This window comes from Manacus vitellinus, unplaced genomic scaffold (genome assembly GCF_001715985.3).
Source record: "Manacus vitellinus isolate BGI_N305 unplaced genomic scaffold, ASM171598v3 scaffold_7_pilon, whole genome shotgun sequence".
Classification (NCBI taxonomy): Eukaryota; Metazoa; Chordata; class Aves; order Passeriformes; family Pipridae; genus Manacus; species Manacus vitellinus.
This window is the reverse complement of record NW_021940813.1, coordinates 14,165,038-14,179,667: the sequence shown is the minus strand read 5'-3', so window position 1 is coordinate 14,179,667 and position 14,630 is coordinate 14,165,038. Positions and strand designations below refer to the sequence as shown.

Here is a 14,630-nt window from a genome sequence, read left to right as displayed (position 1 = left end):
AATCTAGTGGATTAGTTTGCATAATCTAGTGGATTAGTTTGCATAATCTAGTGGATTAGTTTGCATAATCTAGTGGATTAGTTTGCATAATCTAGTGGATTAGTTTGCATAATCTAGTGGATTAGTTTGCATAATCTAGTGGATTAGTTTGCATAATCTTTATAATAGAATTTGCAGAAAAAGGATGTTTTTCCTTTAAAGTTTTCATAGGCCACTTATGGTAACAGAATAAACCCACTGCAGGGAAGTTACTTTTAATTGTTCTGTTTCTTTTCTAAAGTATTTTTGATGTTATGGCAGTAACAATATGGAGAAAAGGATGGTTGTGGTTCAGCAGTAGTAGGAGAATCCATCTTCCTTTGTATATAAATTCAGGGGAAAGTTCAGGTGGTCAGAGCATATGAAACTTGTTTTGGGAATATAAAAGAATATCACCTTGGGAATTACCTTACCAGTTAGTGATTGTTGATCAAGTTGGCTCTATCCATCTATTGTATCCCACATTCTACCATTTCCAGTTGATATGGATGATGGAACAGTCCAGTTCTTAAGGCATACACACCTTTGACTGACCGAGAAGATTCATTGCCTCTTCAATAACATTTTGTGCCAGACTGATGTACAATATATACCCTCATACAGAACATGTAAACACAGTAGGGTTTTAGTTTGTGTACTTGCCCTTTGTCAGAAGATGGATTTAACAAGGATGGATTGATCAAGATTCTACTGGTGCCAGTATTGAACAATGTGTGCAACTAGAATGCTGTGGTCTTCACCTGGGTATCTGAATTAATAGCCCATAGCTCATGTTCTTGGAAGCACCTTTTATATGTCATGACTAACATTTCATGGCCACTGTGTACATGTAATCTTAGAAAATAGCACTATGTTTAAGATATCTATACCACAGTTGGCAAACCTGGTAATATAAAATCTATAGATCTTTAGATTTAGATAAAAGAGAACTGTAAGTCTATAGAATAGATGTATCAAGCGTGGGATAAATCTGTCTTGTTTACCTGTCTGAGGTTTTTACCTTGTTAGCAGATAAACCCATGTCACTGAAACTTACAGGCTGTGACTTTGAGTTATCCCAGTGATGAGAGTTCAGCTGCTGAAGCAATCCAGTACCAGGGATTAATGAGGCCAAGTGAAGTGTGCAGCAAAATTGACTTCCCTTTATTAAGGTCACTTTTGTCATATGCCTTTCATCACATGCTAGAAGGGAGTAAAAAGGCTTTTTATCAGTTTGGCTGAGGAAGCTGGATATTTGTCTTGTATTTGCAAATGGGGGGTGCCAGTATTCTGGAAGCCTGCTGCAATATTTCTAACAATCTGGAGTCTTAGTCTTTTCTTCTATTAGTGGATTAGTCTGTAACTGATGCTTAAAGCTTGTCCTTCAGGTCCTTAATAGGATATTGTTTGAGCCTGTGGATACCTGTTTCATTGACCTAAAGGTCTTTGTTGCTACAGCTTGAAGAATAGGAGAGGTTTACACCTTGATTATAGATGATAGGAAGTATGCTGTTTTGTTTGTATTTTCTTTGAGTGGTCCCATCTAAGATTTTTCCCTTTTTTTCACTCAACCTCACATTATTCCTTGTTTTGAGAAAATATACTTACTTGTGGAGAGCTCTCTTGGAACACCTTTGTAACTCCCTGCTGGATACGTAGTTTTGGAACTGTGGGCATTGCTCAAGTCTGCCTCACAGGAGTCAAAGCTATGTTAGAGTTTTTTTCCACTGGAAAAGCTGCCAGACTAATTCAGTTTACTTGAAGTTTAAAACTGTTTGAAAATGCAGTAGGAACAGAGATGCCTGTTTAAACACTGTTTATAACATTAGATAAAACTGTTTTGAGAATGTTAAGAGAATTTCTAGTTAGCAAAAACTGGTTTTTACTGGTCATTTAATAGAAAAGATACCTTTACTGTGGTCATTGAGAACTTTAATATGCTACTTCAACATTACTCAGATGTCTTAAATATGGTCTTTAAGTTGATTTGGCATTCCAAAGACTGAGGTCTGACTTGCAGAGGATATGCTAAAGGTCCACACACTAGGTTAAGGTTCAAGGATTATTTGGGGTTGTTTTGTGGGTTTGGGTTTTATTTCCTTTTCTAGAATGACTATTATGAAATGAACATGCAAAGAACAACTGATGTCGTTCGTCACTTTTGGAGTGTTTTTAGAAATAACTGTCGTAAGTTTTAAACCACATCTTCTAGAACTAGGAAGAGAACTTCAGCATTAAGACTCCAAATGCTGATTCTTGATACACCAGCTTCAGCAGTTCTACTCTAAATAACAGTTCCAGTTTACTGGCTTCATTGCATGACAGTATTTATTTGTCTATTGATGGCAAAATAAAAACTACTGGTAAATGTCAGCTTTCTGCACAGCGGTACAATTTAAAATGGATAATTGAAACATACAAGTAATGTGAAATAAAAAAAATTGTTAGTATTTCTGTTTGAAAAATCCTAGAGAAGGCACTTCTCACACTCTTAAATAGCCAACTGTTCCTTTAAAAATCTTTTTCTTTTAGGATTCTTTCAAGTACAGTTATCCTCCACTGGTTGATGATGATTTTCAAACTCCTTTATGTGAAAATGGGCCCATTACTAATGAAGATGAGCATGAAAGTAAAGAAGAGCTAGATGCAGACACCAAGGAGACGGGAGAGCTGAATGAAGCACAAAATCTTAATCAGAAAAAGGTATCTATGAAGACTTAAACAAGACTAGCTAAATGGTTACAAAGTGGGACAAGAGGCATGTCATTTTGGTTATTTGTCTTTGTTTTGTTCTGTCTTCCAATTTGACAAAAGAAACCAGTAAAACTGAAAATTTATACTTGCATTTCAACCTTGGCTATTAGTCTGTTAGGACAAGTTTGATACTTCAGAGTGTGTAAAATGTGTACCAAATACTTAGTCTATCTCTTGGAATATAGTGAATTGTAAAATTAAAAAGGGGTTTGTTCTTCTGCTTTGAAAGGTTATGTTTTTCTATTTGGTTTATTTTTAATTTTGGGATATTTAGTGGTGTACATCTTGAAATACATCTAGGTTTCTGAGTTGCTTAAATCAGTATGTACATGAGAAAATATTAAGTTAAATATTTATACTGTATTGGATGTTAATTTTTTTCTTAAATTATTGATAAAATCTCAAAGTATTAAGATTTTCATTTATTCTCAGGAGAAATTGTATTCCTACTCCATTAGTCCTGTTTTACAACATAATCTTCCTGCAGTGTTGTTTATCCAGAAATAAAGGCATTGTTTTACATTTTTTTTCAAGTTCACATGAAGTGATGTTTAGGAATATGCAGTGATAATCACAGAGGATATTGCTTGTGAAAATAGTAGGAAAAATCTGAAATTCACCACTTTAGTGCCATAATTAATTTTGGAATATGCATTGCAAAACTTCTGTTTAATGGAGTAGAGTACTTACACTTTCAGTTTCATTTACTGTTTCAAGTTTGTCAGAATAATTTGAAGCATGCAGCTCACTAAGTAGTTCAGTTGTTCTTTGCAACTTGGCCAGCTTTTCAAAAGAAAAAAGATAATTTCACTGACCTTAAGGTCAAAAGGAAACATTGCATAACAATGGTGACTTCCTGACCATTAGACTCAGTAGCTTCTTTTGCTTGTAGTGTATTTTCCAAGCTATGATTCTCTGATGCAGAAATATGAGCAACTCCTGTTCAGTGTGTGAGTTACCTTTGGTGCTTAATAAGCCTCAGTATTTGGGCTTTTTAATTTTTCTGGCTGACCTAGCTTTCTACTCTACTTTTTTTTTTTTACTCTTGAAATACCATAAAACAAATAATTATTTTTTGTTTTATACAGTGTAATCAAGTTGCTACTCAATTTTTTTCAGTGAACTGTGATTGACTTCTATGTTCATCATACCTGCAGTTTTGGATGCACCAATTCAATCAGCATTATTTCTTTTATGTTCTGCAGCACTTCAGAGTTTCATCTAAAAGTAATGAAGATATGTTCAGCATCTCTGCAATGTGATCAAGTGTGGAATTGCTACTGTGTTTTCTGTTCAGTGTTGCAGTGTTACAGTGATTTTCAATTTCAATTGAAAAGTTTTACAGTGGATGAATAATACCAGTGCTTTATTGTCTTAAACATTTGAAGTACTGTAACTTAGTGTGTCTGCAGTTTTCAAAAACCGACTTAGGCATGAGGAAAATACATGGGGGAAAAAAACAAAGCAGAAGTTTTGTTTCATGCATGTTTATTATGTTATATAACTTCTATAGCAAATCACTTTCTTCAGTGGATTTCAAGCAGCTTTGGAGAATGAATACGTATTAAGCTTGGTCTGTAATATGTAAATTGTTGAAATAAGCCTCCTCATATTCTTTGAAATGCCTGCATGATTCTGTAGTGTGTAATCCAGGTTGCTAGTTAATCATTGTAACTGTCATTTTTACTCAGATGAATTCTATAGAACACATTTCCAAATCAGAGGAAACTGACAAAACAGAGGTCAAACCAAAAAATGCAAAGAAAGCATTAACTACTTTTAAAGGACCTTTATTACATATCAGGTAATAATAATTTTCATCAAGTTTCTTGTTTTGTTTTGGTTTTGGTTTTTTTTTTTTTACAATGTGCCTTGGACACTTGAGTACTGAACTAGTTGGTTTTCAAAATAAACTGGTTTTTCAGACTATTAGAGGTAAACAAGTTATAAGCATCTTTTTAAGACTGATTTTTACGAAGCTTAAAGGATTTTTCTGGTTTTACATGTTTTCAGTGAATCTTTTTGTCACCATAGGCATTCTTTTTGTACTGATAAGTATGCATTTCATAAAATTGTAGAAATGTTTCATTTATATTGAGAAACCATTTGACTTAGTTAAACCTGTGCTTATCTGTAAATGAGAGCAGTGGTTTTTGTTTGATTGCATTGGCTTAAGAAAAAACAATGCTTTACCAAGACAGCTTTCACTGTTAAATCTTGCTTGAATTCTTTTACCTTAAGATGGTATAAATGTCTACATGAGTAGTTTGCACCATTTAAACTTAATGAACGGGTCCAATTTATTTTGTGTGGCAAGTGCTCTATATAAATGACACATCTGCCCAGAAGTTTTTGTCAAAGATGCTTACATCTTGCAGTTAATTTGCTTTTTATCATTAAATTAGGAAAAAGAAATCAATTAGCCAATATCGCTTTTTCTTTTCACTGCCTTTCAGGTCAAGATCCTTGTTTAGAATTTAATTTAGATGTTAACTTTTATTTTCACTTACAGTTTGCTATTAGATGAATGAAGAAAAATGTCTAATTTTTAGGTAATTTCTTAGCTAATTTTGTAAGTGCTGTAATGAATTAGTTTTGGAATGAATTTGAATAATGACATGCTCATTAGCTTAAAAATGATTTTGTATATGTAAATTTTTCCTAATTTTGAGATGAAAAACCTCCTCTCTATAGCTGTAGTGTCTTGTATGGCATGGCAGGACAAAGGCATAGACAGCAGAATTGTGATTTTAGAAAGATGTAAAAAATTTTCTGGGACAATGACAAAAGGAGATGTCTTCTTTCACCTACTTTTTATTAAAAAAAGGGGGCAAATATCATAAGCAGACAACAAAAAAAAAATTGCAAACAAGCAAAACTAACACCCAACCCCCCCAGACATACCTTTTTTTTTTCTCTTAAAATATTTCAAGCTGCCCTTGAATATAAGGGTTGCAGTTGATGTAAACTACATGGAAGAGCAAACTTAGTCAAGTATAAAGGTGTCAATACTTGTAGCCTTGCAGTCATGGAAAATAAAATATTGGTATCTCCATTGTCTTTGTTTGTTTTGTTTTTAAAGTAGACTCATGAGTGCAGTTGTTGCTTTTCATCAATGCTATAACTCTGTTGAAACCAGAACTAGTTTTCATTTCCCTGCAGTGATTCTCAGGACACTGAAGTTGATTGAACTGATAACAAACAGTGCCATTTATAACCAGTTGTGGGCACCTATCACAGTGACTGTAAGCTCTGCCACTGTGATTAACTTACATCCTTGCTGATCCCAGCATTGCCCCTGGAGACTGACCAGGAAGCTGAGGCACTGCAGCTCTAGCACCATGAAATTGTGGACCAGAGTTGGGTCCTTGTGTTCTTTTGTGTTTGTAGTCACACTCACAGAGGTGACTCCCTCATTTAGACCACTGTTGTATTTGCCTTGCATATCTTACAGGAAAGGGCTGGCCTCTACCTTTCCTCCCCAATAAATGACTTTGGTACAACACAAAGCAGCCATTTACTTTCACTGTCTGGCAAAGACCAGCTCATGTGGTGTCTTTTGGAACGAGAATTTCTAGTGCAAGTGAAGTGGTTACAGTACACACATCAGAGTAGTGTTTCTGTGAAAATTAAAAAGCCTAGGTGTTTGTTTAAACAACCCATCCTCCTAACAGCTACACCTCACCCACCCCCAACACTGTGGAACTGCTTCATTTCACAGACAAAATTCAGAGAGTAGTGACCCTCAAGCCTTTTTTTTCATTTGTTTGTTTGTTTTCTTTGGCCAATAACCACAGTGGTAGAACAAGAAAGATCAGGTTCTAGCAAAATGATCTCTTTTTGTGGTTTGTTTTGATGCTAATTAATATTAATATTTTCCTGTCTCATTTATGGTTTATCTTGCAATTGCTGTAACACACAGTGCAGTAGTACAATATGAAGATAGCCAAAATACTTGGTAGATACAATCCTTCCTGTCCCTACTGATCGTTGGTTGCTTAAGTTGAGAATTTGAAAATGAAGAAAATACTGAGAGGATGAGGAGATAGAATTACTCTATGAAGCTGTTTTAAACCCATCAGTTTCTTGGTTTCTGCCTTATTTGGCACACTTCCTTCTTTCCCACCAAAAAAAAAATATATATTCTTGTCATGTGGACTGTCTACTGCATTTTAGAATATCAGCACCCACTACATGCACAGTCACCACTGGAATCCACTTCCAGCATGAGCATTCAGGCTTGCCCTACAGCACCAAGGGTTTTTCTTCTCAGCCAATGCACTGCTTTGTTTTAAGTGAGAGAAGAAAAGATTCATACTGTAAAAGGAGGTCAAACTAACATGAAATCGGCATTCTAAAAAGAGGACAAGGGATAAAAACCATATTTTTTGAAAAAGGTTTTCTGTTAAAAGAATCTGCAGTTTTGTAGTACTGCATGGTGCAGCAGTTCTCTGTGTGCTCCTAATGTGACATAATGAAAGAAAACGTTTTGACTTGTTACTCAGGTTTCCTTTCAACTTAGATGAGCATGCCCTACCTTTTGCCTAGTAGTGTTTCTTTGAATGCTCATCCAAAATTAGTTGTGTTTGATGTGGTTTAAAATATTTCATGCATGACTCTCCTAATTGCACAAGAATATTAAAAACAAGCCGTAACTTTATTTATGCATGTGACACCACAAATATGCAAAGACTGACTCATAAGTACAAGTGAATTTAGCTGTACTGGTTGAAATGATTGCCAGTTGCAGTGCACTATATCAGTACTGGGATGGATGTACAAGGTGATAATTACTCCCTGTCTATGACATCCTATATTCTTTAAAATTAGCATAAATTAAAATCAGCAATGCTTTCCCTTAACATAATGCTCTTAAGATGCAGTGGCTGACTCTATATATACGTTGGTTCTTCCTGTTGTTGCAGCTGGTCATGCTCTTCCAGATGGGAGAAGTCAAGGGTAGTAATCAGCTGAGGCAGCTAGTTCCACTTGTCATGAGTCAACCCTCAGCTTCACTACAAAGTTTCTTCTGCATTGTGTTTTCACAGCTTTGTTTTATGAAAATCTGTTTATACTGACTGTAGTTGAAGGGTTGAAAGTATTTTATGTTCCTGTAGGTGTGGTCAGGTTTTTTTCTATGATATGTTGTAAAGATAATTTGAAGAAACTAATTCTTTTCATATTTCCTGTTAGCCCAGCAGAAGAGCTATATTTTGGATCCAAAGAAACTGGAGAGAAAAAATGTTTGATAGTTCTCACAAATGTCACTAAAAACGTAGTGGCTTTTAAAGTAAGTGTTTTATGTGTGACTTGGTTTGCTTTACTAAATGTGTAATTTTTACTTGTTAAGGAAGAAGAAATGCTATTAAACCCATTTTTTTTATTCTGTTGTGATGTTTGAAGCAGATCAAAGAAATCTTCTGACTGAATTTATACCTATAACGTGCCACCTCTAAGGGGATAATCAGTATTACAAATCTTTGGAGCACTGACTGGGAAAGAGCTATAGTGATGGTTAGTTTTTTAGTGAGAGTTTAATACTTCCTGAAGAAGAAAGGCTTGAGCTTGGAAAAGTCATCTTTTTAGAATTCTTCTTTTTAAATATTGGCTGGAAACAATTTAGTAATGCTCCAGAATGATGGAGATCCATTTGCAAATGTCAGCATCAAAAGAATGAATGCAGTTATATTTGCTTCAGAAATACTGAGTTGACTTGCATCTTTATATGTTTTTTTTCCATATTTTGTGTTCTCTGTGCACTGAAATAACTAAAGTTTCCATATTTCATATTAAAAATTATAACGGATAATCCACTTGATATTCTTGGCTGTTTTTAAATATGTATGCAAAGGAAAAATAGCAAATGCAAGAAAAGAAAGATAAAAGTGGTTGAGAGGAGGAAGAAGTCAAATACCAGAATCATATTCCTCCTACAAAATTATGTATTTTAGAGACTTGTCCTAATATTCAAGCTTTTGGGGATTTAGTTATTAAAGAATGAGGGAGGTTATGAAGCAGTTGTAGTTTGTGCATGCACTTACTCTATATTTGGTATTTCTTGTTTATAGGTGAGAACAACTGCTCCTGAAAAATACAGGGTTAAACCCAGTAACAGCAGCTGTGAACCTGGCACATCACTGGATATAATAGTCTCTCTTCATGGTGGTAAGTAAAAATTTACAATACCATTTTTAAATCTGGACAAGTTTTATTAATAGATTGATGCTCTAAATACTGATGTTTGTATGTGCTCGCCGGTGTTTAAGACTGACTGACACCTGTGTCTGCTTGACTTGTTTGAGAATGTTACTATATGTTAAAAAAGCATGGATGTCAGGAAGCATTTCAGTAACTGCCCATATTGATTTACTATTCCACTTAGGTATAAGCAACTGTTATCTTCAGCCCATTCTGTTTCTTGTCTTAAAAAACAAAAAGCCTGATTGGCAGCTGTCTCTCCTGTTCACTAGTACAGTGGGAGTTTATCTGCAGGAAGTCAGTTTCCCAAATTGTTGCAAGGACAAGTGAATTTGCTGGTGAATGCATTCTTTATGAAATTCTGGGTTGCTTTTGAATTGTTCAGATGAAACTAGTTGTGTTAAAGCTATATAATTTTGGGAAAACTGTAATCAAAATTATTGAGCTTTAGAGAATGATTTCGTTATTTTTATTTCTAGTAGGTCACTATCTTGTGTCCTGCAATCAACCAGCTCTCATTTTATAGCACTTCCAAAGTGCTTCTGTACTCCTTGTAATATTGTCATTTTATCTAAGCACACATTTATTGATTTGGGTTTTTTTCTTCTTTGAGGGCAGGTTTTTCAGCTTCTCTGCAGGATCGCTTCCTTATAATGGCAGCAGAAATGGATCAGTCTTCTGGAGCAGGCGCACCAGAACTGACTCAGTTCTGGAAAGATGTCCCTAGGACCAAAGTGATGGAACATAGGTGAAGTTATATTTTAACTAAGCACACAGATATTTGTACTCTTGCTTTCTAGATCAAAAGCTTTCAAAAGCATTGGTGAACTGAAGAAGCCTTTTCAAGCTATCATTGCAATAGTCATTTTAAAAATTATTCAACCAGAACAGATAATAAAGAGCATATAATAACTGTTAGATAGACTGTTTACTATTAATTATAAAATGTTGCAATAAATTTGTGATTTTTAGTGTGCATTTTTGTTCCCTTTTCACAGGCTCAGGTGTCATGTCATAGAAAGCAGTAAGCCTTCTTCTCTGACATTAAAAGACAATGCGTTTAATGTTCCAGCAAAAACAAATGAAGATTTACATATACAGGTACTACTGTATTCCTTTGTGCTGCATATTGAACAAAATTATAAGATAAAAAGAATTTTTGCTGAACTTTTTTGGTACCTTGTAAATTAAACTATTTGAAAAGGTCAGCAATTGAAAGTAACTAAATCAGTCGTAGTGATTTAATTACTTTGTTGAATGACAATGGTTTAATAAAATGCTACTTTCAGTGCAGTTTGCTCATTCCTTTTACGTACATACCGATCTGGGGTACCAGTGAGCCTCAGTGGTATCTTTTGCTTCCTAGTGTAAAGATGCCACCTGCTTGATACAGGCTGTATGGGTTACCCATAACTTAAGATTTGAAGCTCCTTTATGGAACAGAATCCTGAAGTATGTAGTGATAGAAAAGGTATTGCTGAGGGGTCACTGTGAGAAGTCTTTTTTTTTTTTCTATGCTTATAGTTAATGTCTAAATAGCTCAAAATTTCTGAGTACTTTCATGCACAGTAATTCTAATTTAATGAAGCTGTTCTATTTTCAGCTAACTCGTTTACTGCAAATTAATAAAAGACTTGAAGAGCAGATGAATCGCTGCCTCTGGTTCCAGCAGTTGTCAGTTGTTTTATCTTTGCTATCAGTTACTGTTGCTGCCTTCTGCTTCTACCTGGCTTCTGCCCAGAGAAGCTAAAGAGAGTTGCTGTGCCCTGGATGTGCTGCTGCCTATCGTGGTGTGTTGGAGTAGAAGAGATTGCAGTGCTGCACTCAGATTCTGGAACTGCCAAAATGAGGTTTGTGAGCCTACAGCAATGAACAAGGATACAGTTTGCTGGGGGAAAAAAAAAAAGAAGAAATGAATGACCAGCAAATGAAAATACTGAAATCACTGTCTAAGCTGACAATTAGAATAGGGCATGAGGAAGATGTTAGAGCTAGGGCCTATTTTCACTGTACAACTCAATAAAAACTACTGAACTGGAAGGAGGAAACCACATACAATATTTAAGCTGTTTAGATTTTTTTTCCTTTATTCAACTACTTCAAATACAATATTTCATTTCTTTTCATCATATTCATTCTTACATTCTGAATTACTCTCATAGAAGATATAAGCAGTCGACTTAGTGTATTCTAAGGTTAATCTGTTCATTCAGGAAAACTTACAGGCATTATGTAGTACAGGCAGATTTTTTATATAATCTGTGTACGTGCACATATAAAGGAAGATATTTGTTAGTAATTATTTTGGTAATTCAGACTCACTGCTTTCATTGGTTAAATTCCTTATTATTTTGCTGCTTCTGAATGCAAAGTTACTGTAAATATTTCTTACCAAGTAGCGTACACACAAGACACTATTCCTATTCTTTTTTTTTCTTTTTTTTTTTTTTGTAAAGGAACTTGTATTCAAATTGCAGAAGGAGTGTGATTCTTGCCTTTTGGATTGTGATGGCCTATTATTGGTTCATAAAAAGGCTATTAAATAGTCGGTGTAAGAACTTACTCTGAGTTGTGCAATATGGTTAAATTACAGATGAATTTATGAAGAAAGCCAGTCAAATCAGGAATTAAATAGTGTAGAAGGCAACATAAAAGTATTATATCTGCCATTTCACAGAAACTGTTGTGGAAATGGCAAATGAAGCTAGGGAGAACTTCGCTGACAAGAATTCTTTGTATTCATTGCTGTAAATATGTATATTAAAATGATAAAAACTTAAAAGGAGACTGATGGTATCTTTCATACATTTAAGATTTTCACTTTTAAAGAGATTTAAAAAGTTAAAATAATTCCATTACTAGAATTAATTTTTCCTACAAATTGGCTTTGTAACAGATCATTTAGTTTTGTCTGCTGACCTCAATAGATGAGAAGCAATTATTGAGGAAAAATAAAGGTCATACTCTGCTTCTGTCTTTTTGCTTACAGTGTGTTGCCGATCTAGGATCATTTCTGGGAAACAGAAAAGGGCAGTTTAAAATAATGCATTAATAAACAGATTAACTAAAAAAGCCAGCAATTTGATTAATAAAAAAAATACCATTTAAAAAGCAAGATTACAGAAATGTTTGGCACACAGTCTTCTGTCCTTTCTTAATTTATACAATGTTTTACCACATCTGCATTTTCTTAATTTTTCATTAATCTCATTTCTGTTCAGTTTGTTTCTCAGTATTTTGTTTTCCTAATGAGTTGGCAATTTATATTATTCACTGCTTATTATGAAGCTGTTACTTGGGTTATTTTTATGTGCATATAACTCCAATGTTTTGCTTCCAACAAAGTGGGTTGTTGTCTTATTGAGAAAGGTAACGAAGTAATTTGTAACCTTAAGATAATAATAACCATGCTATTAAAATACCAGTTCCTATTTTGGAGTGGATTGAATAGCACTTTATTGTAAAATTGCAAGAAATATATTCTTAAGAGTCTTTGCCAATATGAATATTTTAATGTTTTGGTGCTTTCATATATTTCAGTATTTTATTACTTATTTTGTTATTGGTATTTTCTTTGTATGATGAATCAGATGAACATCTTTTCTATTTTAATATGTTTTAGAAAAATACAGTTAAAAAATAAATATGAGGAAATACACAGTCTTGAATGTTTAGTCTCTTAAACATAGCTGTATCTCCTGACGTTTTCTTGTTAGTCTGCAGATACTTAATATGGGATCAGTCAATATGGTAATGATTGTTGTAGTAGTCTGTTGTTGAACAGAAACTGTGATGATACTTGTCAGACAAATGTAGAATGGTTGATATTGGCTTCTTGAACAGAATGTCCGACGTGATCACACAGCTCCTGATATTGGCATGTTAAATGGCACCATGGCACAAGTAGTGCCAATCCACACAAAGCAGATCCATGTGTATCTCGGTAAAATGAACTGTCGTCTAAACATCGCACAGTAAATGGAAAAATATATATAAGAAAAAAAAGAGGCAAAGTAACAGTACCTTTTCTTAGCTTAACATTGACAATGGTCAACTTCCATGTTTTTCTTCTGTGAGAACTTCGTTGTTTCCATCATCACAAAGCATTTCCCAGTATTTTCCCAGTTGTCAGTTGTAGTTTCAGATTTTGTTTGCCAGCCCTCAGAAACACAGATTTCAGCCAGTCCATTTTGGAAGGTTTTGTGTTTAACATACACTGCATTACACAGTTCACAGCAGTAACATGATTTGGTACCCAAAATTGAGGGAATAGACAAAAGATTGTTTTCAAATTTTTTACTTTTTTACAGTACATGAAACTCGGTTTATAAAGCTGGGGCATTTTAGAACTCTAGGCAATTCACAAAATAAGATTTGATTACATGAACTATCAAGATCTAAGATTTAGTTTTCCTTTCCCTCATTGCAGAGTAGTGGTTAACCTTGGCTTTTACAGACAATTAAGAGACAGCAATGATTGTAATCCTAAAAATTGGCAATTTGTACCCCAAAAGAGCACATGCTCCCTTCCTAGTAAGTAATTTTTGTGCCCTGTTCTGAGCTTCATTTTTTTACTATGTAAAAGATTAGACGTTTTGTAAAGAAAAAAAAACAAAACAAAACAACCACAGGTGTGATGGGCAGCAGTGCCAGGAGCAGGGTTTTTAAATTGCCTTTGTATTTCATCAGTGAGTCCCTGCTGTAACTAATTTGTCTCTAATGTCTGCCTTCAAGTTCTCAAACATTTTGCCCTTGCTTCCAGGGGTTTTTAGTTTATATGGGGTTTGTTGACTGTATGGGATTTTGTGGAGAGCATTTTAAGTCACTGCGCTGCCTTGGGGATCCTCATATTTTCTATGTAGTTACACTGAAGTGTAAGGGTATAAATGCTGTTCTGTTATTAAGCACGGTGTTAGTTCATTCATTTTTTATGCCTTTGTTGCGAAAGTGGACATTCAGTCAGAATAATAGAACAAATAGAACTGTTCTGCAAAGCTCATCACAGGTGGCTGTAAGAATTCACTGGTTTAGGTCTCGTAGTCATTCTGTAGGGTGTTGTGTTCAAGACACAAGGGTGTCTGTATGTACAGTATGTGTGTTCATCTAGAAAGGGCTAATCAGTTCTAATTAGCCAAGAAGAGCAGGTTGAGTCTTCTTTTCTGAGGTTGAAGAAGACATCCTCAGTCAGTTTCTGCAGTGCATGTCTTATTTTCCCTGGAAGATGACTCACTGAGGAATTACCAACCTGGTGTTACGGCAGTTGCTACATTTCCATTACGTTTGTGTTAACACAGGTAAGTGATGATAAGTTAATGATTCCAATGAGGCATGCTTTTCAATATGCCTGTTTCTTGGGCACACTTCAGCTTCAGTAGCTTCTGGTTCTGTCTCCTGCAGCTGCTGAGAAATGTGACCTCCCACTTTCAGTTTTCTGAATCGTTTCAGTCCCACTTTTCGATTCAAACCTCACTGATCTTACTTTTGACACTTTTATAGTGCTTGCATATAGTAATACACATAGACACAACTCAAAAAATAAAGTGCAGGAAAACCACCTCTCCAGGAATGTGCCAGTTGTGAGAGGTTTTCCTTGTTTGTAGAGGTGAGTGAAATTCCACATGCCGGCCTTTGCTGGGACTGATATAGGTAGATCTGTGCAA

General features: G+C 34.9%; 1 protein-coding gene across 2 annotated transcripts in view; it reads left to right on the top strand.

The window, feature by feature from the left end:
- MOSPD2 (motile sperm domain containing 2) overlaps nucleotides 1-12,630 on the top strand; it is a 29,961-nt gene extending 17,331 nt beyond the window's left edge. The window contains exons 8-14 of one of the 2 annotated variants that reach the window (XM_018084301.2): nucleotides 2,551-2,721; nucleotides 4,464-4,576; nucleotides 7,966-8,062; nucleotides 8,841-8,937; nucleotides 9,589-9,718; nucleotides 9,969-10,071; nucleotides 10,574-12,630. In XM_018084301.2, the coding sequence (XP_017939790.1) occupies nucleotides 2,551-2,721; nucleotides 4,464-4,576; nucleotides 7,966-8,062; nucleotides 8,841-8,937; nucleotides 9,589-9,718; nucleotides 9,969-10,071; nucleotides 10,574-10,720 (858 nt within the window). In that variant the 3' untranslated portion in view covers nucleotides 10,721-12,630. Of the gene's footprint in view, nucleotides 1-2,550; nucleotides 2,722-4,463; nucleotides 4,577-7,965; nucleotides 8,063-8,840; nucleotides 8,938-9,588; nucleotides 9,719-9,968; nucleotides 10,072-10,558 lie in introns of both variants that reach the window. The other variant, XM_018084300.2, reaches the window with a different exon arrangement.
- The last annotated feature ends 2,000 nt before the right edge of the window (nucleotides 12,631-14,630 follow it).